Here is a 27,454-nt window from a genome sequence, read left to right as displayed (position 1 = left end):
CTAGGAGCCAAAGAGAAACTCAGGACACCTCCTGAATTTCCTCCTGTTCCTAGGAGAGCTCTGAAACAGCCTTGCTATTCCTTTCTGCTGACACAGCTCAGAGAGAGGACAACTGCTTTTTTGGAACCCTTTCTTTCTCTCTCTCATATTCAAGATCTAACTTTTTATCTCGTTCTTCAGGAGATGTAGCAGGCAGCTATTGTAACACCTCAGTGCCCTGCTTTCTTAGTTTTCCAATTCCTTCTAACCCTGCCCTTCTCACCTGAAGCAGCTTTTAGGCTGTGGCAAATGCCTGTCTGGAAATTCTCCAGTCCCAAATTGCTGTCATCTCCTAGGTGAAATAGGGGTCGGGTCAACACCTATTCAGACCTAGATAGACTGTATCCCTTTATACACTTCCTGCAAACATGGCCTCCAAAATTTAACTACCACTAGCGCTAGTATTTGCTACTTACCAAGTGCGTGGGATACTCTCCTTCTTTTTCCATTTTCTCTGAAGCTTCACCAAGACAGCTGTTCATCAATTGCTCCCACGTTTTCAGGCCCCACGTTGGGCACCACCTGTAGCCGCCTGTGGCCACGAGTCGAACAGGTTCACCTGAAAAGAGGGCTGGGAATGAAAAGGGGACAGAGAGTGAGAAAAGATGAAGTCAAGACAAAGTTCTCTGATCAAGGCTCAATGCTTTAATGTTAAGCTTTCAATTTAAAGGGGAAGACCCCATCTGAACCCTTCCTAGTTTCAGCCGGGAGAGTTGGGTGGGATAATCCATTCTTGGCCACAGGTCACAGCCGGAGATGTCTCAAGGCAAGCCCAGGGGCAGTTCTCCTTTCAAGTTCCTGTAGCAGGATGTATGGGCAGCCAAGGTGGGTGACTCCACCTAGGTGTCTATTGACATGCAGCCAAGGTGGCTAGTTCCACCTAGGTCCTATTATTTGGTCTGTTGTGCTAAACAAGGTCTCTCAGGCCTGCTCAAGGCCAAGGAAGGGCACAGGCATCTAGGTGCTTTCCAATTTCCAGCTATTAGAAATGAAGCCAAGGGAATGGCAAACCAATAACTACCCCAGCTTGAGATCCATCCCATGAGCAAGCACCAATCCCTAACACTATTAATGATACTCTATTATCCCAAAGGGGAAGGAACTCAACACAAAAACCAACAGAGTTAACTATTCTAGACCCTTGGGGCTCTCAGAGTCTGAACCACGAACCAAACATAAACATAGGCTCCACTTAGGTCTCTCCAAACATATGTAGCAGATGTACAGCTTGGTCTTTATGTGGGTCCCAAACAATTGGAACAGGTGCTATCCCAAAAGCTGTTACCTGTGTGTGGGATATATTCTTTTAACTTGGCTGCCTTGTCTGGCCTCAGTGGGAGAGGAAGCACCTAGTTTTGCAGAGACTTGAAATGCCAGGGTGGGGAATACACAGAGGTGTGTCCCCACCTGCTAAGAGGAGAAGGGGAGAGGAGAAGGGGGAAGGATATTTGGAGAGGCTGATGGAGAGGGGGACAGTGAGTGGGATGTAAAGAGAATAAGTAAACATTCCCAGTGGCATACAATCTTCAGTAAGTCCACATCGCTCCATAACCTCAAACAGTGCTACCGTCTGACTAAGAAGGAAGTGTTCACATACATGAGTCAGTTGGGGACATTCTCATGTAAAAAATTCCATTGATTGATGTTGGCAATCTTTGAATTAGAGTCCTGCCATTTCCCTCACTCTCTGTACAGGCTAATCTTTTAGCTGTATTTGTCTCTATACTAGCGAATATTTTAGTTGTACTTGTTCGATGTTTTAAATCTAAAATCAAAATAAGTATGTTTGAAATGTGCACCTATATCTTCTTTTTAAAACATAATTTTAAAAGATAGAGGCAAGATTTCTCCAGGAATAGTGATATTTCTGTGTAAGGCTTATAGTTTTAAGTTGTACCACTAGAACATTGGTAAAAGTAGGAGAGAATTAACAGAGTAAACTTCTTATATTTCTCTGTATATGCTATGGCACAAATTTACATAGACACGTGCATGATAAATATAGTGTATACTTTTCAAAACCTGATGGGTTGAAACTCAATAGCAAATTTAACATTACATACAATTAGAGAGCACAGTCAAATACATCAGTTATGTGACCAAGACTTGACAGAGATTGTATGCATTAGGGAATTATTGTCAGAGAATGTTTTTTCTGGTACTATCTCACACCTTTAGCAATTGGTCTTGTAAGTAAAAAATGTTTTGAGTCCATTTGATTATATACATACAGCAAGATGTCAGACAGCATCAAGCTTCTCTTTATTCCTTCTTGATGAAGAGATTAGTTTTGAAAAGTTGACTGACATCAATGTTGAGATGACCACTAGGAAGTTTTTCTTGTCCCCTTTTCTATTCTCACAGACATGCAGCACTAAGTATCCCTCTTAACAGAAAAATCCTCAAGGGATGTCCATGATAATTATTTCCAAAGTTATCATTATGTTTAGAACATAGAATTGGTGACATGGGACACCCTGGGACAATTTCAGGAAAGAAGATTGGTAAGCCTGAGGGAAAAAGTGTCTCTACTAAATATCAATGTCTTCATAATCACACACAAGGTGAGAAGAAAATCTAACCCAAGAGAAAGTTGTGATGGTAAGTAAGTCCTTTTACAAATATCCATTCTGTGTTGTGTTGAAATATTTTCTTTGCTTTTTTTTCAACTTTAGAGGCAAATTAATATGTTTTCTTCCTCTCTCTTATTCCATGAGTTTTTATGTCTATATCAGAAGATCATCAATTTTTATCAGATAATCCATAAAAGAATAAACAGTTAACATTGTTCACATATTCCCTTAAGCTTTTAAGCTTAACCAAATATTTTTCATTGAGATAAAATAGTTTATAAGAAAAATTTCAGTACAGAAATCATAACATCAATAGCAATCTGAATGAGAAGAGACATAATACATGAGTATTGCAGAATTTCCATTTTAAAAATCTAAAAGTCAATATCCAGGGAAAAGAGTTAGCATCTCTTAGGGATGCAGCCCCTAATTCTTTATTAACTCTAGAATGGTCAGATCAGAATTAATGTACTGTAACAAAATTGGAAACATCAGGTTGCATGTGTCTAAGTGTGTGTGTGTGTGTGTTTGTGGATACAAATACATAGACATGTAATAATTATCAAAGAAAATGAGTCTATCAACTTGAGGGTTTGTACTGGAATCGTTTAGGGAGGTTATATGAGAGGGATTTGAGGAAGGGAGGGGAAAGGGGAAAGTGATGTAATTCTATTTCAATAAAAGCACATTTAATAAGTAATATCAACATACCTTCCCTAAAAGCAAACAAAAAATATACAGAGACAGACAGACTGACAGACTAAAACCCAATAACAACCATCCTGATAGCAAATGAATCTATTACAAGCTAGTAAAGTATTACTCTATCAGTCATCAGTATCTATTATTTAATATCTATTAAGTTGTATAAATATGACTACATCCACAAATTCTTACATAAATATACATACTGAGACCATTACAAAGTTTAGCACTTTGAAAAAGAGTAATCAATATGGAAAAAACATTACACATAGAAGAAACTTGTTTCTATGATCCAAAAATGATAATTCAGTTTGTTTCTCTTCACTATTGCTTGTTAATATAATAGCCAACATTAGAATTACCACTAAGTTAAAGACAAAAATTACCAAGATGCTTTAATAGATTATAATTTTTCCTAAGGTCTTGTAAAATACTGATAGATCCTAGGTAAGGGAATTGAAGAGCAAAGTGTTATGTTCCTGACAATCAATTTGCATCTTAAAAATGCCTCTCATGGATGCATATCTTATAGTTACTGAACAGGTATGCAGGAACTTAGAAGTATAAGTCACAAGTATTTTACAGAAAAGTCAGACACACAGACATGTATTTTATAGCAAATGTATGTTACCATATATATAAAATATATGTGACATATGTTGTCATAAATATATATTTTTATATATATGTGTGTATGTGCTTATATAAGTATATCTTACACAGAGTGTTCATATAAACAACAGACTCATTGCCTATAACCTCAAGAACTAGAAAATATGGTAACAGAAGATAATTTATGTATTACGGTTCTCTGGGCACTGGAAAGGCTTAATGATTTTCATACATCTTTACATGTAAAGATTCTCTACATTTTTACTATACATTAATTACTACATAAGCTGTGTAACAATTTTAAAGCTATTGTAGTTTCTAGAAACATATTTACTAGCATTTCATTTATTTCATTTATCATCTTGTAGCAAAACGTTCTGAATGACATTATTAAAAGTGTTTTTATAGTATTATAAAGCAGATGTAAGATATTTTACATTTACAGATGGATGATCCAGAAGTGTAGTACATCTATACTACTTGAGGAGTTCATTTAAAATGCATTACTTGAGATCTGATTCTACTTTGCAGGAAATTGGAAAGTCAGACACAGCTTTGTAATACAATGTTCTTCTCAGAGACAGCCCCTCTTCCAATTGTTACCCACATGAAGATCAAGCTGCACATCTGTTCCAAATGTTTAGGGGGACTAGGTCCGTCCCCTACATATTCTTGGTTGGTGGTTCAGTCTCAGTGAGGCCCCTTGGGTCCAGATTAGTTGATTCTTAAGGTCTTCTTGTGGGACTGTTTTTGACTCTGTTGCTTCCGTTGGACCCCCTTTCCTTAATGTACTACCCTGTTGAGCCTCAGTGGGAAAGGCTGTGCTTAGTCCTGAAGTGACTGAATGTCCTAGGGTGTGGGTACCCAAGGAGAGCTTCCTCTTCTCCTCAAAGAAGAGTGAGTAATGGGGGGAGGGATTTTTAAGGGTAGGACTGGAAGGAGAGGAAAGAGTAAAGCTTTGATTTGGATGTAAAGTGAATAAATATATGTTAATGCAAAAACCACCCCAAACAAATGTATGTAGTTGTTCTCTTAGATAGTAATTACTTTCATTTGTGGCACAGCTCTATCCGGACTGGCTAAACTCATGCAGAAGAAACACAATGACTGAAAATATGATAAGGCACAGAAGGGAAAGTCCAGGGAGACAGCCCTACACAAAGAACAAAGGCAACTAAGAAATGCTGAGAGCTGGAAAAATAGTCTTCCTCAGGGCAAATACATCAGTAGGTTATTCAGGACCAAATGATCAGTACTTATAACACACACACACACACACACACACACACACACACACACACACATAACATTTACAGATTGAGCAGGTTATTCTTAGGAATAAATATGTATATACATATACCTACGTGCATTAACAACAATTACTGAAAAAGAAGCCATGAATTAGGAAAACACATGGAGGAGGCCTATTGAATGATTTTTAGGGAAGAAAGGGAAAGAAGTGATTTATTCATACTATAATCTCAAAACATAAAAGAAAAAATTTAACCAAACCAAACCAAAATGTAATCCTGGAAATTTTCAAGTTGGCAAAAAAATGTCATGTGAAAAAAATCAAAATTATTAAGGAACACAAACTCTTGTGCTATAGAATCAGGGTATTCTTAGTTGGTAAACCCTTGTAAGGTGCATGCATTTCCTTATATGTCGCCATGCATCTATGGCATATGGATGTGTTACCTGTTGCCATCAAAACTTTTTTTTTATTCTAACTGTACACTTCTGATTCCTCAAAAAATAGAAATGTAAATAATTCTGATGATAGCAGCAGGGATCTCATTGTTCATCTGTTGTTTTACTCTCATCTAGAGTTTTCAAGGGATTAAAAGATGCTAAGACTCACAAGATGAAACTCTCCAAGAGAATTACTAAATGCAGGAGAAAATAGAGAATTATTATCCACAATTAATCTTTAATATTGTCTATTCAATCTATATAAACACACTGTTTGTGCTTTGAAGTGAGTAACTGCTGCTCGTGATAGTATAACTTCACATTCAACAAAGGCTGATGGTCAATGAACAGCTTTGCTTACATATTTATGTAACTCATTCTGTTCTTTAAAGCAGCATAGATGATCAGTAGATAAGTAACATAATGAGAACATATACTGACAATACCTTGATGGTAGATGATACAATATTCATATCAAGAAATTACAAGATTTAAACATCTAAGGATTTTCAATATCTTGTAGCTGCAAAATGTATGTTGTTGATGCAAGTTAAAATCCATATTTTCTAGTGCTAAGTTGAACTTACTAACTACTACAGCTCAGATTTGAATATGGTTGCCTTGTTCTTTGGTAAATCCACTCCTAAAGATATTTGCAATGGTATGTTGAGAATCAGTTTAGTTGAGTAAATAAATTCTATGATATATGTTTCAATCTGGTATCTATATATATCTTATAGGTATTCTGTATGTTTGCCCACTGAGGTTTTTCTCAACAGGTACTTTAGAGTTTTAAGCTTAAATTCTAATTTATCAATGTCATAGATATTCTTTTAGTAATGCCCTATGAATGAATTATGCCTGCTTCCAAAGAGTGGTATCATCCTGTCTGACCATTTGTCCTGAACTTCAATGCAATTCCCCATAAGTTTCTGAGTTTACAACTTAACTTTTAGTAGAATATCATAAATGCTACTAATTCAGACCATTTAATTACAGAACACACATTTTTATGATTTCACATTATTATGTTTTTCTCCTTATTGCTCTAATACAAAATGAATTTCCTGTTAGGGGATACACACACACACACACACACACACACACACACACACACACATCAGTCACACCAGATACTTCTTTTCTTGGAAAGTTGCTCTTAACTCATGAATTTACCTTGAGCAACAATGACATACATAGTTAGATTAGATTTCCCTTTATATTTATAGATTTTTATTCAGGAAAGTATCAATGTGGATGTCTAATTCTACAAATGAAGTAACTTACCTCATACTTCCAGTTGATAATCGTTCTTTCTTTGAAGGTTATTTCTAAGGACACATTGAATATAATGGATGGAGGCAACCAGACTGTGGTGTCAGAATTTATTCTCTGGGGACTTGACAACTCAAAGAATCTTCAGGTCTTACTTTTTCCGATATTCTTAATGCTTTATCTGTTCATTGTATCTGGAAATATTGTCATCCTGATCTTAATAACCACTGACCCCCATCTGCATTCTCCCATGTACTTCTTGTTGGCCAACCTGTCCTTTATTGATATGTGGCTGTCCTCTAACACCACTCCTAAGATGATCACAGACTTTCTCAGGGAAAACAAGACCATTTCCTTTGCAGGATGCATGTCCCAGGTCTTTTTTTCCCATTGCATTGCTGGAGGAGAGATGGTGCTGTTGGTCGTAATGGCTTATGATCGCTATGTGGCCATCTGCAAACCACTCCACTACTTCACCATCATGAATCTGAAGAGATGCACTGGGCTGGTGTTGACTTCCTGGACAATTGGCTTTACACATGGTATAAGCTACTTGTTAGTGGTTGTGCAGCTACCTTTCTGTGGTCACAACAAAATAGACAGTTTCTTCTGTGACATGCCGCTGGTAATCAAGCTAGCCTGCATGGATTCCCATGATTTAAATACTTTAATGAATGCTGAATGTGGGGTTGTGGCTGTGACCTGCTTTGTTCTGTTGCTTATTTCCTACACATATATCCTTATCACTGTTCGCCAGAGTTCGAAAGCTGGAGCTTCTAAGGCTCTGTCCACGTGCACTGCACACATCACAGTAGTGATGATCTTCTTTTTGCCTTGCATCTTCATCTATGTGTGGCCCCTCAGCATCACCTGGTTGGATAAATTTCTTGCTGTGTTTTATTCTGTTTTTACTCCTCTCCTAAACCCAGCCATTTATACACTGAGAAATAAAGAGATGAAAAATGCTATGAAAAGGTTCATTGGAAAATTTCTGGGTTCCAAAGGAAATTCTTAATATCCAAATGTGTCAACTTATTTCTTCACATAATAAGAATGACTGTATTCAAAATCTTTAAAATGGAAAATATTGTTTTCATTTCAAATTTTACAAAGCTCTCAATAGAGACATAAATTAATATTTTAAAGAGACTATGACTTTTACTGATCAATTACCAGGTCATTGTGAATCCTTCACTTTAAAATATAAATATGCATGCTTTATCCACATGAATGCCATCAAACTGTTCTTCGATGTTTTTAATAAAGTCATATTTAACATTTTTTGACCAGCTCATGTTTGAAGTTATGAATAAAATATTCATAATTTTTACAAGAGTATTATTCTGTACATACTGTACATGCACAATCTTCTTAACATTATTAACAAAATTCTTCCATTGCCAAATAACCAGCACTATCACGCCTGCCTTATCTCAACTATCTACCAAATTACTAATAGTGTGGGCAGAAAATTTTTTTTTAAAAGATGAAACAAAGAGATAAATTTCACAAAAACAAGAAGCAATAGTGAACTTTACTCTTTTTGTTTTTTTCAGAGGCAGATGAATAAAGTATAATAGAACATATGAATAAATACTACGTTTCAAAATTATCTCCATTTAGTATTATTTTTTTTCTTTAAATTATTACTTAATATTGTATATTATCTTAAAATTTAATCTCCATGACTACAGTATCAATTACATGACTAATTAAAACTATTGTACTTAATTCAGTGGTTAATCCACATTAGACATTTAACAAATATATTTGTAAGTACACATATATTGCTGTTGGTCAGTGATGCTGCATATGTGTCTAAAACAAGCCAGACTTTTGCCTTTCCCCCTGTTTGTCCACCATATCTCTGTGGAAAGTCCCTGTTAATGAATAAACAACATATTTTGTTGTTAAGCCACAGTGAAGTCAATCTCAAATTAACTAAGGATCTTCCTTCTATTTAATACCATTCTTAGAGCTAAAAGCTGCTTAGGACAATGAGAATGAAAAGAATTCAATGGCCTTACCTAACACTAGAATTTGCATGGGAAAATACAAAACTATCTGACAAGATGTGTTCAGTACTGTACACAGACTTGGGTGTAGTCTGAGGCGTGCCAACTATTTTTGAAACCTCCTCCATAGGAGAGAATGTATACCTAGTGCTGTATAAAGTTGGTTAAAACTCAAAAGCCATTCAATCAGTTTGTTAGTTTTGGATTTCATATTTTTGTTATTTTTCGTTAGGAATTGACTTTGTTTTTTTAAGGATGAGAGATAATGGTTTAATGTGGGCATCCAGATTTAGCAAGATTTGTTGAAGATTCTGTTTCTGTCTCATATGTTATTTTGTCATCTTTGTTGAAAATTGGGTCACTGTAAGTTTGTGGACTTGAGTCATAATCTTCTAGTATATAATATTAATTTAGGCAATGGTAAACAATCATGCCATTGTCATACTGTTTTGATTGTTCTAGCTTTGTAGCATAACTTGAGCTCATGTATAACAATCCAATGCACACTTTTTTTTTTTTTTAAATTCGTGAGTGCTTTGATGACCTTTATATTTCCATGTAGTTCTTGTTCAGGACCTTTGTTATGTGATTGGTGATTTTTTAAGAGGCGATATTTTTATATTGTTTGTGGTTTTGTGATAGTATGTTATCTTCTGGACTTAGATTGGTTAAATTTTTTTATTGGTTATTTTATTTATTTACATTTCAATGTTTGTCTCCCTTCCCAGTTTCCCCTCTGCAACCCCCATCCCATCCTCCTTCCTCTTTGCCTCTATGAGGGTACTCCCCCAGCGACATATTCATTCCTGTCTCACTGCTCTGGAATCACCTTATGCTGGGGTACCGAGCCTCCACAGGACCAAGGGCCTCCCCTTTCACTGATGAAAGATAAGGCAAGCCTCTTCTACACAAGTAGGTGGAGCCATGGGTCCCTCCATGTGTACTCTTTGGTGGGTGACTTAGTCCCTAGGAGCTCTGGGGACAGGGAAGGTTAGTAGATATTGTTATTCTTCTTATGGAGTTGAAATTCCCTTCAGCTCTTTCAATCCATTTCCTAACTCTTCCATTGGAGTTTCTGTGCTCAGTCCAATGGTTGATCGTGAGTATATGCCTTTGTATTAGTCAGGTGCTCAGAGCCTCTCAGGTGACAGCTATACCAGGCTCCTGTCAGAAAACACGTCTTAGCATCATCAATAGTGTCTGGGTTTAGTGTCCGCAGATGGGATCGATCCTTAGGTGGTTTTTCCTTCAGTTTCTGCTACATTTTTTGTTGTTGTTCAAGCATTTCCTTTAGATAGGAACAATTCTGGGTTAATTTTTTTGAGATGGATGGATGGCCCCATCCCTCAGCTGCCTATCTACTGAGTATGGCCTCTATAGGTTCCATCTTCCCTTTACTGGGTATTTTGACTAATGTTCTCCCTGTTGGGTCCTGGGAATCTCTTGTTCCCCTGGCATCTAGAACTTTCTAGTGGTTACTGCCAGTTCCCTTCCCCTCACTGCTACATATTTCTATTCAATTTCCTGACCCTCTGTACTTCTCTCCAGTCTCTTCGCATACCTGATCTTGGCTTCCTCATTTTTCCCTCCCAATCCTCTCTCCCTTCCAGGGCCCTCACTTCTACCTCAGCAATTATTTTGTCCCCCCTTATAAGAAAGACTGAAGCTTTCATACTTAGGTCTTTCTTCTTCTTAATCTTCAAATGATCTGTGAGTTGCATTGTGGGTATTCTGAGCTTTTGAGCTAATATCTACTTATCAGTGAGTTCATATCATGTGTGTTATTTTGTGACTAGGTTACCTCACTCAGAATATTTTCTAGTTCCATCCATTTGCCTAAGAATTTCATGAAGTCATTGTTTTATACAACTGAGTACTAAACCATTGTGTAAATGTGCCACATTTTCTGTATCCATTCCTCTGTTGAGGGACATTTGGCTTGTTTCCAGCTTCTGGCTAGTATAAATAAGGCTGCTATGAACATAATGGACCATGTTTATTTGTTATATTGGGGCATCTTTTGGGTATATGCCAAGAAGGGGTATAGTTGGGTCCTTATGAAGTACTTTGTCCATTTTACTGAGGAACTGCCAGACTTACTTCCAGAGTGGTTCTACCAGCTTTCAATTCCAGCATCAATGGAGGAGTGTTTCTCTTTCTCTACATCCTCGCCAGCATCTGCTGTCACCTGAGCTTTTAATCTTAGCCAATCTGACTGATGTGAGGTGGAATCTCCGAGTGATTTTGATTTGCATTTTCCTGATGAATTTTTAGCCTATTAGGCTGATGACACAAGGAAGGACAGTGGGCTACTAGTTTAATAAAATTACTGGGGCAAGATGAATGGAATAATAAGATAGTCAGGACTCTGACCATATCTGGTCATTTGTGCTTAGGGCTTGGCCAAGATTGACCTGGTACAATGGGCATGAGTAGTGGTCAATCCAGGTCTTTTCTAGATTTCATATTTGCCCAGACATGTGGGAGAGAGTATTCTTGGTGAATTTGGCATGTCTCTTACCATAACTGTCATGTGGACTGGTGCCTGGTAGAGTTTGTTATGCAATAAATACTACTTCATGATACCCCATTTCAATAAATTTAACAATATTGTACATTTCATGTTTGCTTACATGAGACAGAGGTTCAAGAGTGCTCTCACTGTATACAAACAAGAAATAACTGGTAACATAAAATGCCTCATATTTACATTAGCTTGATTACTAAGTTTAATGAAATAGACATATATCAAGGTACTGCTCTTCACCATAAACATATAGTATTAATTGACTAAGTATATATAATTCAATAACGATAAAAATGAGCTCAAAAAACTAACAGAACTTGAATAAACCAATGGTAAGTGGTCTAGCATGTCTGAAATTTGAAATAGATTAGTAAAAAAAAAAGCAAGAAATGTACTAGGAGATCTTGGAAACATAAAATTTCTCTCTGTCTCTGTCGCTGTATCTCTCTTTCTCTTTCTCTCCTTCTTTCTGTACTTTTATTTTTGAATGACTGACTCAACTAGTGATTATTTTCTATATATTTTATTGAGGCCCTCTTACCTAATAATTTTTAGCTTTATATTTGTGCATGTAACCTTGACAAATACTGAACCAGATAATACCCTAATTATGGATATCACATTTATTGGTGAAGTGGCAACTGTGGACTCTTCATAAAGCAAACAGGAGTCCATCACCATTTTTCTGTTGGGTTCCATTGCAAAAGATTTCCATTACAGAAAATAAAATTCCCTCTGAGAAACAAACCTGGACATTTTATGCTGCATGGAGAACCTCATTCTCAGTCATTCATTGCCTACTACCCTATGGTCATAAAGGTGCTCCTTATAACTATGGATTGGATCCATTCAAAGGCAGAGTCCTTCACAGCTTTAGCCATGGAAGGAAAGGTATTGAAGTGGAACTGGAAACTATCTGAATTCATTCATGTCCAGGGTCTGGTATCAAATGGTCTAGTTCTTTCCCACACTTAAGAAATAGTTGTCTATAATACCTAAGCTGTTTACCTTTCTCCCAAAACAGGCACCCATTTAACTGTGAGGACCAAGGGAACGGACACAACATATGACTGACACATGGTTTCCCATCATCCACTTTATAACTTTAAGCTAAAATTTTAATTTTCAAATGTCAACTTGTCCCTGATGAATCATTCCTGGGTCATATGCTCAATAAAGTATCCCTGTCTGAATGAGATCAGTGTTTGTGTAGTTTGTGAGGTGACACCTGGACCATAACACTAGTTATCCTGTAGATATTTTCATAATAGTCTGTAAATTTGGTATGTGATTTCTTGAGTGTGCAATCATGTCAATTAAGAACTGTATCTGAATTTTATTCTTAGGTGGTGGAATTAAAAGCATGCAATACTACTACCTTGTTCACTCTAACTCTGGAATTTAGTAAACAACTAATTTACAGAGATCCACCTGACTCTTCTAGAATTAAAGGCATGGCTACTCTACCCTGCTCAAATATTTTATCATAATCACATCAAGTCTTAGAAAAATACAAAAGCAAAAGGTTTGAACTGTCATAATCCTTTGAATTTACTTAAACCATTTTGAAATATTTAAACTGTGTTTTTAGTAAAAACAACAAAAATATCCTTATTACTTAAGAAGAAAACTCAAATGTTGATGTCCAAAATGGCATGAGCCACATAGCAATCTACAGTTTAATATTCTAATTAGTTAATTCCATGTGGAATTAAGACATGTGGTTTTAAAAAATCATGTTACATTTTATGGCAATAAGGCAAGTGTTCCTTTGTCAAACTAAAATTTGAAAATTTATTATTTTTTGTATTTATATTTTCATGTCTGATCAAATGAAAGGAATTTTCAGTCTTAATAAATTAGTTTGAACTGAATGACCAAGAGGTATGATGAATTACCATCTCTCCTTATTCAGGAGATGGAGCAGACACATGAGTAAGGATGTTCTGCTAAAGCAAGCATGTGAAAGTATATGCAATGAGAGATTCTTGGCTAATGATGTACATGTATTGGTCTGCCTTACATTGTGTAGTTCAACTCCATTTGTTAGGACTCTGTAGAGAGAAACTTTTCAAAAACCTTCTTGTCATGTGCTGCAATTTCTTACATTTCTGGGGACTTGGGCTGATTGGCAGAGTGATATCAGCTGAGACAGACTCATGTGCAAAGGCAAGACACGTGCTAAGACAAGACCCCTGGAGGACATGTGATATTTGGAGGGAGATAAAAATGATTAGTGGACCATGATGGAGGCTGTTTATCTTGCTTATAGAGATAGCTGTGCAATGCATGTTGGTCTCTTCTCTTAGCTGATCTCCACTGAGACAAGAACCACAGAGAACTTCTTCTGGCACTCTTGCTTGTCCCTCCTGCTTACTGACTTGTGTCAAGGTTGGGGCCTGGCTGTCTTTGTTAGGTAGTGCTACTACTGCTGATTCGCGCTGCCCTCCAGACTACTGAACTGGACTGCTAGTATATCCTTGAAATGTTTGCAAGTTAATCAAGCTGCTGTTGCTGACTCCTATGATCTTGGAAATCAGGTTTTGAGTTTTCTTCTTAAATAAAAAAGGATATTTTGTTATTTTGTATTAAAAACACAGTTAAAATATTTTAAAATGTTTTAAGTAAATTCAAAGAGTTATGGCAATTCAAACTTTTCTATTTTCCTGACAATTCAGATAGGATTTGACCCAAAGAACCATTTCTACACAGGTCCTCTTCTGCTGTATCTATTCCTTTCTACTGCCTCTGGTGGGTGGTGGGCTAGAAGAGAGGTTAAAATGTTTAAGAACTAAGGAAGGCACTCTTGGCAGAATGACTTAAGACAGGCTCAGTCTTGTTATGAAATAAAAAGGGGGAGAGGCTGAGACCTTTTGGGGCTGCAGGGCAAGAATCTGACATGGGCTAAGGGCAAGGAAATGGGCTGCTTAGCAGGAATATGACATTGGCCAAGGACAAGGAAGTGGGCTCCAAGCAGGAACCTGACATTAGGCTAGGACAAAGAAGTAATTTCAGGCAGGAATCTAAATCTTAGGCTAGAACAAGAAAGTAGTCTTCAGACATGAAAATGATTTTGGGCTAGGACAGGGAAGTAGGTTCAACTATTTTGGTCATCCTGATAAGCCCTTAGAAACAGTGATCATGGGAGGGTTCATGAAACTTTGTTTATTGCCTTGCTTGTTCTTTGACTACTTGTGTTTATTGCTTGCTTGTTCCTTGACTATTTGCATCTATTGTATTGCTAGTTCCTCTACCTAGAACTGACCTTAATACGTGCATGTAATTAAAATGATATAAAAGAAAAAGCAGGAGGGTGGATGGGATAGGGAGGGAGGGGAAATAGGGAAAGGGGATGCCATTTGAAATGTAAATAAATAAAATATACAATAAAAAGAGAAATAAAAGAACTGCCATTAAAAATAGATTTGAAAAAATTAAATAACAAGGAGATATCTCCTATTCAATTATAATCTTTATCAGTTCTGATGGTATCCAAAGTTTTTCTTTTCTCATGGAAATAAAGACAAAACCTGTTCCTCAACATATCGTATAACACAGTTTCCAGCCTGAAGTAAACTCATCTTTAAAATATACAGGCTGATTTAATTCAGCAGGGTTTTTTCTACTATCCAGTGTGTTTCTGCAGCTGTTGTTCCTTTCCTACTAACATTTAAACAATGTAAAGTTAATAAAGCACTATGCAATCTATCTTTTGGGATATATTTTACCCCTTTCTATTTATTAAGCATACCATTTGTAGTTATGCCTGCCACTCTCCTTTAACTTCTGACTTTGTTAATTTGGATATTATTTCTCCACCTTTTAGTTAATTTCCAAATTAACTAAACCCTTTTCCAAAAGGGTTTGTCAATATTATTGATTTATTAAAAATACTATTTGTTAATTTTTGTTGTATTGTTTTATTTATTTCAGCAATAAATTTGATTATTTCTTTCCATCTATTTTTGTTGTCTGATTTCCTCTTTTTGTTCTAGAGATTTCTGGTGTGCTATTCAGTTGTTAGTATGACATATCCAGTTCTTTTTTAAATAGGTATTTAGCATTATTAATACAGATATACAAATACATTTTCTGAGTGGTCACTGAGATGAGAATCAGAAAATAATCTAGCTTACCAGACTCAGTATTTTCTCATAGCTCAGATTTTACACCTGTGTGCTGTGTATTTGTGAATACACCCATGCTGTGTAAGGAGAGTGTCTTAAAATCACTGTCTGTTGGTCTGGCTATTATTTATCACCTGAATATGTCCCATGGGTAGCCAATATTCTGAACAAAGGAGAACCCCGTAGATAATTTTCTTGGATTTCTCTTGGGGGTTTCTTTATTAAGAGTGACACCATGTCAGAGCCTGACAAATACAGAGGTGGATGCTCACAGCCAACCATTGGACTGAGCGTGGGGTCCCCAATGGGAGTTAGAGAAAGGACTGAAGAAGCTGAAGGGGTTTGCAATCCCATAGGAAGAACAACAATATCAACCAACCAGACCCCCTCCCCCCAAGAGCTTCCAGGGCCTAAAACACCAACCAAAGAGTATACATGGAGGAATGCATGGCTCTAGCTACATTCTTAGTAGAGGATGGCCTTGATGGACATCAATGGTGTAGGACCCTGAAGGGCTGCTATGCCCTGGCTGAGCCTTTCTGTATGCTGTTGTCTAATAAGTAACATTCTGTGGTTCCTCTAGGATCAGAACATCCTGACTAAGGCATGGTGCCCAGGAGGGAAATTTACACTTGACATCCTATTGCCCACCCCGCCCCACTTGAGTTCCTGTTTTTTCCTGAGTTTGTATTTTTTTCTTTCCTGGTTTGGTGTATATATATTGAACCTGCCCAGTAAAAGTTTTGGCATTCTCTCACAATGGATGATCCGAGTCTGAGTATTTCTTTAATCCCCCAGATCTATGCCTGAGCTACCACGGGCAGCGCTGGAGCTGTCAAATGGGAAGAGATACTCTTGGTCCTCACTTCCCTTTTGTAAGCTGTAACACTTTCAATTTTCATGGCCAGATTGAAACCCACAAATCTATTTGTCTGAGTTCCACAAAGAATTGTACATCTCATGTTTAAAACAGCTTTATTGTAATAGTTTATATAACTTTTAATTAATAAATGTAATTTAATGGGATGTCTCTATTTAATCTCTTTTTTCCTCTTTAAAAATATTCTTGCATTTGAAACATACTTTGACCAATATTCAAATAGCTGCTGAAGTTTCCCTTGATGTATGTCATGATCCCGTGCATGTCTCATTTTTCTTTTAGATGTAATCCATGTTGCTCCTGTCTCCAAAACCTAAGAACAGACAGAAGAAGGAGCTAGAGGAAAATCAAATACTATTGTTCTAATAATGAATATAGCCATAAGATGACTCCTACTTACATATCAGTGTCTTGCTCAACTATCATCATAGAAGCTCCTTGTGCAGCATATAGGAGCAAATACTAAGACCTACAACTGGACAATGCACAGACAGTGAGAAACACTCAGCCCTAAATTAGATCTCCTTATTCTCTCATCTTGGCTCACGGAGCTATTTGGAAGAGGATCCGTAAAATGATAAGACCTAGTTATGACAGAAGACCAGGAATCAAGGCCTTGTTCACACTATAAGTTCCACAGAGACTATGGCAACATACATAGGTTCTGTACATGTCTAAGGTACTGGTAGGGTACCAGTGCTGGGAAAGGTTGTAGACAAAAGTCCCCTACTCTAATCCAGAGGCTATTTCCAGTTGATACCCACTCACACAGTATCAATTAATTTTGTCCAATGGGGTCCAATTGGGTACATGAACACACTTAAGGACAGGTTCCATACCCAGTTGTAGATGGGCAAGACAAAATAAACTCAATATTATTTTGAAGTATATTTTTGTTGTTGTTGTTTTATAATGCTTTAACTGGATCATCTTTCAAACCTTACAGGTCTTTTGTTGTATATTATAATTTTGGATTTTGTGTATTTATGGATTACTGTGTGTGCAAATGTGTGTGCCTCGGGGTCAATATGTGCTTCTTTTGCTTTTTTGGGGTAGTTATACTTTTTCTTTTTTTTTCTTTTTTGGCATGTTTAAAATAAGAAGGCTAGAATGGGTTAAATTATTTGTACTTACTATTCTAGCATATCAATTTGTATATCTTATTTTAAACAGTACTATATATCCCTTATTAGTAGTGATAGTATGTTTTGTCTTTTGGATTATAATCCTAACCCTAAATGGCTCATCCATCTTGCCATTCTCTCAGAGTATATTTTGAAATCAGGCAGTATTATACCTCTATGATTTATTTATGTAAGTGATAACCTCGCTTGAAGTCCATATATATATATATATATATATATATATATATATTATAGTGAATCCCTATGTCAACTTTACAGTCATGTTTTTTCACACAAGAAAAAAATATTATCCTAAAATTCCTCATGATTTTATTTATGTTTCTATGAACTTCTCACTTCCTTTAGATTATTCACTTTATTGACAAGTAGTTATATGTAAAAGTTTGGAGATTATTGTTATTGTAATAATAATAATGATTAATTAATTATTAATTATATTATACTATAAAATATTTGTTAATAATAATAATAATAATTACTATTATAAGCACCATAATATCTTCTTTTTCCTTTGGGTTTCACACACTTGACTTTCTTTACTTTTTGCAGCTGAAAGCTTGTTAATTTTATCTTTAAAAAAATCACATTTTCAAGTGTATATGTGAGTGTGTGTGTGTCTGTGTGTGTGTGTGTTTGCATGCAGTTTTTGAAATTATGCCTTGAAGAGGTATCTGCATGGTCATATTTTTATAGTATTGCTTATCATAGTCATGATTAGTTGTCAGTTTGTTTTTTGTCTCTTTTCTTCTCTTTGCCTTGCAATTTTTAGGACATTTATTATATCAATTTTCATTTTTCTACTCCTATTTTAATTTTTTAAAAATGTATTAATCATTTTATTTGTTTATGTCTCAAATGTTATTCCCTTTCCTCGTTTCCCCTCCACTAACTTCCCACCTATCTCTTTCCCTTTTGCAGTTTGATTATCAGTGAATAACTACCATAATATTCAAGGTTGTTTGCAGGTATATGGACAAGAAGCTATCTGCAGAGATCTGTGAGGCTCTGGCAGGGCCAAAGTGTTGCATTTTGCAAAGAGGAGGAGTTGGATCAAGGTTGGCTGCTGGATCTCTTCTTTTGCTGCTGCTGCTGCTCTGGAATCGGTGGCAGACAATAGGGCATATGCCCTGTGGGGCATGGCAAGCTGACCAGTACAGCAAATCCGTGGGGCACAGTGGCAGGATGGATGTGGTGGGTCCGTGGGGCACAGCAGAGGCCTAGGAGCCAAGGCTGGGGGCACTGAAGGTGAAGAAACTGCAGTAGGCTCAAGCAGCTTCCAGCAATGTATGCTTCTGCAGAGTATTCTCTTTCCCCAAAGTGTTACAGTTCTGTAAGACAGACACTCTCAGACAGTCTTTGATGAAATAACTGGCACACCTTTATGCCTTGTGGATAGGGTCTTATATACATGTGGAATGGTGTGGGGTCTAAAAGCAGATGCTTTCTATTGGCTTAGTCTAAGATGTTAAGGATGCTTCATTTGCATGTGAAGGGTCTTTGGGTGTTGCCCCTACATGACTGTTTATTACAGTCCTCTCCATGGGGTGTTATGGTCATATGTTCCAGGACAGAAACCAGGTTGGGAGTGGTTGAAGTGCCTACCATTTTCAGATATGAAAATTCACTGGGGTTTCTGAATCTACTCAACCTTTTTCATTTTTGTCTGGTGACACAGTTCCACTTGTCCCACAGTGGTTGATACTGTTGTGGGAACTATTCTCCAGTTCTCCAAATACAGCAGGGCAGATGCAGATAGGTACTCACATCAACTGTTTCAGCTTGCATGAAACCTTCATGAACCCTTCATGTTGAAGCTACAGCGAGAAGTGGGAAGTTGAGCACAAAATTCCATTACCTACTGAGGAGCTATTGGTATTTTTTTTTTTTTTTTGCAGTTGGACTGGAATGGGACAGATACTTTCCTTTAGTGATATAATCTCAGGTAGGCTGACTACATATCAGGGCAGTCCTTATTACCAGGAATAACTGAGCAACGGAAAGTGGGCTCAGTGGAGAAAGATGAGGAAACAAAGCAGTGTCAAAGTTGGATGAGAAGGGATGGGAAAGAAAGGAATTGGAGGAAGGAAATATGTTAACAATTTGAAAAAGAAATTAATTTGGTATAAATACCACCAACTTATATTCAATTTAATATTAAACACAGAATAATAGAGGTAGATATAAAACACTGACCTCCATATAGCTTACAGATACCCATTCTTGTAACATGTACACACACATGTCTATACCTCACATAAATACAAAATAAGGAATACCGCGGGTTAAGTTCATTATTTGTGCTGTGATAATATCTCCATGGTTGAATGCATGTCTCAACACTTCTTAAATTTTAAGTTTTAAATTTTTTGTATCTTATTAATTAATTTATAATTTATTAATTAAATTAATTTATTTATGTACTTTTTCTTTTTTAGTCAATTACTTTTATTTCTTTTTGCTTTTCTTTATTCTTCTCTCATATAATATACACCAACTGTAGCCTCCCCTCCTTCCCTACCTCCCAGAAATCTGCTCCATAAGATCCACTACTCCTAAATTCCTCTTCAGAAAAGACCAGCATCTCAATAATAGCAATCAATCATATCATTACAGGATACAATAAGACTAGGCATATATCCTTACATCAAGGCTGGAGGAAGCATCTCTGTTAGAGAAAAAGGGTTCCAGGAGCTGGCAATAGAGTCAGAGACATTCCAAATTCCACTATTAGAAGTCCAACACAAACCCAAGCTAAACAACGACAGCATGTATGCAGAAGGTCTACAGTATACCCATGAAGGCCTATCAATTGTAACTTCAAGTCTCTGTGAGTATCTATTAGCCCTACTTAGTTGATTCTGAGGGCCTTGTTCTGCTGGAATCCTACACAGTTCCTACACTCTCCACCCCCCTTCCAACCATCCATGGTGTTTCCTTATTTCTGCCTAACTTGAGACCCACACCATTAAATGGAGCCCATGCCAGGTGCTGCCTAGATGGCAAAACAAACAAACAAACAAACAAACAAACAAACAGAAAAAAAACCCAGGATGGTTCAGAGACTTCCAACAGAGCTAGATATGATTAATAACAGCAAAAAATAATAATAATCTCACAAAATGAACAAAATGATTCCTTATGATATTCTGTTATACTCATCGAGCAGTTACTAGTCCAATCATCATCAAAAAGATTTCCTTCAGCAACTGATTAGATCAGATACAAACACCCACAGTCAAACATTAGTCAACTACTTTTTAATTCAGCCTGTGTACTCAGTACACAGGCAGAATAACATCATATGCTTTCTCATAATTTAATAGAATAGTCTTTGAAAAGGAATTTTAAGTTAGTTAAATAGTATGACAGGAAGTCTTAATTCACTAATACAAGTAGTTAAGAATAACAAGTCAGCTAACTTGCTAACCCAAGGCCATCACAAAAGATGCAGAGCTGGAGAAACAAAGGTAAATTGAGTGCTCCAAAGATCACTGGCTGTTAGAAATAGGAAAGGTGCTCAAGGGCAAATTCCTTAAGAACAAGAACATTATTGAAACATCCATCTGTTCCTGTGATGTTTTGACTTAGCCTCTTCTGGGAAAACTCCTACTGAAGGTCGCAAGGACTTGCAAATTAAATTCAGCAAGATGGTGTGTTGGCTTAGATAAGCATTCGTGATGGGTCCCTAGGCCACAGAAACCAGGGACTGTTCTCATGAGATTAGTCCTTTCTCTGCTTACACACATTACAGGTATTTGAAACAACCAATTATGTGTGACTGCACCACAATCCCCTTTCACCCCCCCCCAACCAAGGCCTTTATTAACTCTAAGCTTTCAGGCCTCAGGGTCGATTCCTCTATCTCCTGTGTGAGGCATGTATCGGCCCGAAACTTTGATAATAAAGTACCTGACTCTTGTGATTGCAGCAATACAGTCTCTGGATTGTCTTTGGGTCCGTGTCCTTTCAGGGTCTCCCTTGGGGAGTCTTTCAGTCTCTATGTCAGGGAGATGAGTCCCTTGTTATCCTATAAAACCACATGAACCATGTGCTCCCTTGTTCATATTATTGCTGGTGTTCTAGTTCTCTGAATTTCTACTAGAATGGCCTGGTCTGCAGTATATATCATTTTAAGGATTTTGTATCCAAAGTTCTAAATTCTGCATTTCAGCTTCTAAAGTATAACTACTTGATGATGGTGACCAGTGATGGACCTACTCAGTACCAATTTTTCTATGACAAGCAATTTCTCAGTGCTATTATAATATATATTATACAATATATAACAAAAGCAAGTTAAAGAATGAAAGATTTGAGTCATGTATTGATGATATACTCTATCATGGAAGAAAGGCCATTATGACACAAGCATGGCATAACTGGCTTACTGCATCTACAGTCAGGAAGCATGGCAGAATGGTTTTATTTCATGGCTTGCCTCTTCATCTTTCTTGTTTGTTCTTTCTTGTTTTGCATTGTTTTTCAGTCTGGGTAACTAACTAAATGATGGTTTTATTGATATTCTGGGTTAAGATTTCTCTGCCCAGATAAATGTTTCTAAAACTAACTTCAAAGATATAGTCAGCTATGTGCTTCCATAATGATTCTAAATTCCATTAGTTTGATAACAAAGATTAACAATCATATTTGCCTATCATGAAATAGTAGATTTCTTACCTAACTTTCATGATATTATTATTAATTAATTAACTAATTAATTATTTTTTACATCCTAATCACTGCTGCCCCTTACCAGCCTTCCCCTCACAGAGTCCCTCCCAGCATTTCCCCTCCTTATCTCCTCTGAGAGGATGTGTCCTCCAGAGTATTCCCCACCCAGGCTCATCAAGTCTCTGCAGGATTAGGCACATCCTCTCCCACGAGGGGCAGAAAAGGCAACCCTGTTGGGGATTGGATTCCACAAAGAGGAAACAGATTTAGGGATATCCTCTGCTCCAGTTGTTGGAGGACCCTCTTGAAGACCAAGGTACACATCTGCTACATATGTGTTGGGGACCTTGGTCCAGCCCATGTATGCTCTTTGGTTGGTGGTTCAGTCTCTGAGAGCCCCCAAGGCTCCAAGTTAGTTGATTCTTTTGGTATTGTGGAGTTCCTAACCCCTTTAGATCCTTCAGTCTTTCTAACTCTTATATAAGACTCTGTGACCTTTGACCAAAATTAGGCTCTTGGTCTTCTGCATCTGTTTCAGTCAGATGCTGTGGGTATCCTCTCAGAGGACAGTTATACTAGGCTCCTATCTGCAAGTATAACAAAGTATCATCAGTACTGTCGGAGATTGGTGCTTGCCCATAGGATGGGACTCAAATTGGACAAGTTATTGGTTGGGTGGTACTGGAGATCTTTGAAAGGTAGACTAATATCAGTATTACAGTGTTCTACCATTTCCCTCTTTATACATGATAATCTTTAGCTGTGTTTCTTAGATATTTTAAATCTAAAATTAAAACAAGTATGTTTAAAATTAGTATCTATGTCTTATAAAACTTATTTAAAGAAGATGGAGGTGAGATATCTGTGAGAATAAAGATGTTTCCTTTGCAAGTCTGACAATCTGAGATCAACTCCTAGAAAATTGGGGAAGGTAGAAGGAGGCAATTGACATATGACCCTATGACTTCTCTCTATATATACTATGGCACAAATTTACATACATAAATACACAATAACTATAGATGATTAATTTTAAAAAATCTTATTGGTTTAAATAACTTGATGGGAAATTCAAACTTGCAAACATCACATACAATTACAGAGCACACTGAAATTCATTACTTATGTGACCAAGATTTTATCAAGATTGCATACATTACAGTATCATGTTCATAGTAATTTTTTTTGCAATATCTCACACTTTTAGCAATTGGTCGCATAAGTATGAAATATCTGGAGTCACTTTGATTAAATATATACAGTAAGAGATCAGGCATCAGCAAGCTTCTTATTCTTTATTGATAAAGGGTATAGTTTTGAAAGGTAGACTAATATTATCAGTGTTACAGTGACTGCCAGGAGTTTTTATTTGCCCCTCTTTCTATTTTCACAAGTAATTATCACTCAGCATCACTCTTAGCAGAGAAATCCCCAAGAGGTGTCCAAGATAATTATGTCCAAGATTTTTGTTTTGTTCAGCATACAGAATAAGTAACGTTGGAAACCCATGGGACAATTGCAGAAAGGAAGATAAGTCAGGCTGAGGAGAAAATTGTCTTTACACAATATCAATCTCTTCAAAAGCACACATCAGATGGGAAGAAAATCCGACCCACGGGAACATTGTGATTTTGGTAAGTCATTTCTGATATTATTGTTAGGAAATTCTTAAAAATATTTCTAGTTATTTCTTTTTACTACCTAGTATATGGTGGGCTGAGAATTGCTTGTTTTTTATAAAATCATCTTTAGAACTTAATTCATGTGTTTTCTATACTTGTCCCATTCCATGAGTCTTCATCAGAAGATCACCATTTTTTATCAGGTAATCCACAAAAGCAGCATTCAACTAACATTTTACAAATATTCCCTTCAACTTAACCAAGTAAAATATAAAAATAGTAAAAGTGATAGCAATTCAAATGGGAAAAAACCATAATACACGGGTATTGTAGTACTCAGATTTTAAATATCTGAAAACTAGTCTCTATGGAAAGGGAGGAATATTTCCCAGGGATGAGTCCTTTAATTTGTTGACAAATGTAGAGTGGTCAAACCTGAATTCATATACAATAACAAAATTTGACTCAATAGGCTTTGCATGTGTGTCATGAGTCTCTACTTGTATAAAACTACATACATGTACACATATATATTTAATAATAATAAAGAAAAAGAGACTATCAACTTGAGGTGTGGTACTGGAAGAGTTTAAGGAGTATAGGTAAGAGGGATTTGAGGAAGGAAAGCAGAGAGGCAAGTGATGCAATTCTTCTTCAATTAAAAGCATATTTAATAAGTAAAAGCATCCTAACCCTCTAAAAACAAAACAGACAGACAGATAAAAACACAACAACCAATGTGCTGGCAAAGTAAATCACTAGAAGCTACTAAAATATTACTCTATATGTCATCAATATCTATCACTTGTTTTCTACTAACTTGTGTAAATATGACTACATCAATAAATATTTACATAAATAGTAATGCTCAGATTATTGTGTTGCTTAGCACTTTGATAAAGAACAACCAATATAGAAAAATATTACACAGAAGAAAATTGTAGTCTCTAAAAAAATAGTTCAGCTTTATTCCTTTCATTAATATTTGTTAATATTAAACCAACATTGGAATTGCCACTATGTTAAATGCAAAAATTACAGTTATACTTTAATAGATTATTGTTTTTCATTAGGTTTTGTACAGTACTGATAGCTCCTGGGCAAAAGAAGAGAAGGGTGAAGTGGTTATTACATTACTAACAATTTATATCTAGGAATAAAAATGTTTATAAATATATATGTACATACTTAACAATAATTACTGAAAAAGAAGCCATGAATTTTAGAGAGCAGGAGGCTTGATGCCCCAGATAAAGGGGATGCTAGATCAATGAGGCAGGAGTGGATTAGTGAGTATAGGAGTACCCTCATAGAGGGAAAAGAGGAGAGGGAGAGGGGGATGGAATAGGGAATTTATGGAGGGATATCTGGGAAGGAGAACTGTATACAAATAAAATGGAAAAGAATAAAATAAAAAGGAAAGAAAAAGAGTATGGGGGAGGTTTATTGAATGATATGTAGGGAAGAAAGGGAGGGGGAAATTATATAAAAGTATTATAATTTCAAAACATAAAAGAAATAACTAAAACAATAAAATTTTAATCCTGGAAATTTTTAGGTTTACTAGAAACTGTCCTGTGGAAAAATCAAAACTATCAAAAAAAACACAAATTCTTTGCTGTATAATCAGGGTATCCTTATATATTTGGTAAATCTTCTAAGGTGCATGCATTTACTTATCTGTTACCATGCTTCTAAAGCAGATGGTTGTGTTACCTGATATCATCAGAACTTTCTTCTTTTTCTTTTTCTTCTCCTTCTCCTTTCCCCTTTCCTTTCCCTTTCCCTTCCCCTTCTTCCTCTTCCCTTTCTTCTCCTTCCTCTTTCCTCCCCTCCCCTCCCCCTCTCTCTTCCCTTCCCCCTCCCCCTCTTCCTTCTTCTTCTTTTTCTTCTTCAATTTTAGTGTACTCTCCAAGTCCTTAGAAAAAATCAATGTAAATTAATTGTAAAGGCATCTCATTGTTTACCTGATGATTCCCCCAACCTAGACATATCAAGGGATAAAAGATGATAAGACCTATAAGTTGAAAATTGCCAAGAGAATTACTAAACGGAGGAGAAAATAGAGAATGATTATCCACCATCCAGTTTGAGTTCTGTCCATTCAATGAGTAGAAGCACCCTGTCTGTGCTTTGAGGTGAATCATTGCTGCTCACTGGATGAATAACTTCACACTCATCAAAGGCCGAGAGTCAAAAAAATAGCTATGCTTATAGGTTTATATAATTTATTCTTGTTAATGGCCAGAGGCCACAGTCAACTGGATTCACCTGAGAGGCTGGAAATGGAAGACGGGACCGGAGGGAAGGAAGAGATGAAGCCAAGACAAAGGTTTCTGATCGCCACTCAATGCTTTAATGTTCATCTTTCAATTTAAAGGGGAAGCCCCACCTCCACTACTGAACCCCTTCTTGCTTCAGCCCAGCGTGGGTGAGCGGAATCCATCCTTAATCACAGGCCTGAGGTGTCTCAGGACAAGCTCAGCAGGCAGTCTATAAATCTCAGCTCCTGTAGCAGGTCATGGGTCTGGCAATGTGGTTAGCACCTGAGTCCTACTGTTTTGGTCTGCTGTGGTAAACAAGGTCTCTCAGGCCTGTTCAAGGCTGGGGGGAAGGGCACATATTCTATTCTTTAAAATAACATAGATGATCAGAATACATAATGAGAAATACAGTAACATAATGAGAAAATTTACTAATGATAGACACATTGGTGATAGATGATTGATGATAGATGATACTTAAGGATCTAGATATTCTCAATATCTTATTGTTGCAAGATAATATGTTTTTGCTGCAACTTGAGATCCATATACTTTAGTGCTAAGTTTGAACTAAATGTGATTTTTAGAGCTCAGGCTTGAATATAGATTGCCTTGTTCTTGGCAAATCTATTACACCAGGTATTTGCAACAGTAATTATTAATAAGTTTATTTGAATAAATAAATTCAATGATGTATACTTATATATAAATAACTGTGAACCTGTTTTAATGGTTCAATCTGGTACGTGTGTGTATCTTGTATGGTGTTCTATAATGCTTCTTCACTGAGGTTTTCACAACAAGCTCATTAGAAATTTAAGCTAAAATTTTAGCGTATTGATGTCATGGATATTATTTTACAAACACTCAATGAAGTCATTAAACATGCTTTAAAATTGTATCATCCTTTCTGACCATTTGTACTGAACTTTCTGAGTTTCAACCTCACTGTTATAACAAATATGATTCCTACTAATTCAGATCATTTATTTAAGAAACCACACAAATTTTTATGATTTCACATTATAGTATTCCTCTCCTTATTGCTTTTCTATAAGATGAGTTTCCTGAAAGAGGATGTATGTAACTATCACACCTAATGGTTCTTTTCTTGGAGAGTTACTCTTGACTCATGAACTTTACCCTGGCAACAATGTCACACATATTTGGATTTCCCTTTATATTTTTACATTTTTTCAGACAAGTTTCAGTGTAAATGTCTGATTCTACGAAGGAATTAACCAGCCTCATACTTCCAATTGATAATCTTTATTTCTTTCCAGGTTATTTCTGAAGATATACTGAAT

General features: G+C 36.4%; 1 protein-coding gene across 1 annotated transcript; it reads left to right on the top strand.

Moving 5' to 3' along the window:
- Window positions 1-6,969: 6,969 nt before the first annotated feature.
- LOC114620876 (olfactory receptor 4K3-like) lies at window positions 6,970-7,911 on the top strand. The gene has a single exon (XM_028767046.1). It carries the CDS (start codon window positions 6,973-6,975, stop codon window positions 7,909-7,911), a length of 939 nt encoding a protein of 312 aa, XP_028622879.1. The 5' UTR covers window positions 6,970-6,972.
- The last annotated feature ends 19,543 nt before the right edge of the window (window positions 7,912-27,454 follow it).

Source organism: Grammomys surdaster, unplaced genomic scaffold (genome assembly GCF_004785775.1).
Source record: "Grammomys surdaster isolate TR1022 unplaced genomic scaffold, NIH_TR_1.0 170, whole genome shotgun sequence".
Classification (NCBI taxonomy): Eukaryota; Metazoa; Chordata; class Mammalia; order Rodentia; family Muridae; genus Grammomys; species Grammomys surdaster.
This window is presented reverse-complemented; position numbering and strand designations above follow the sequence as displayed.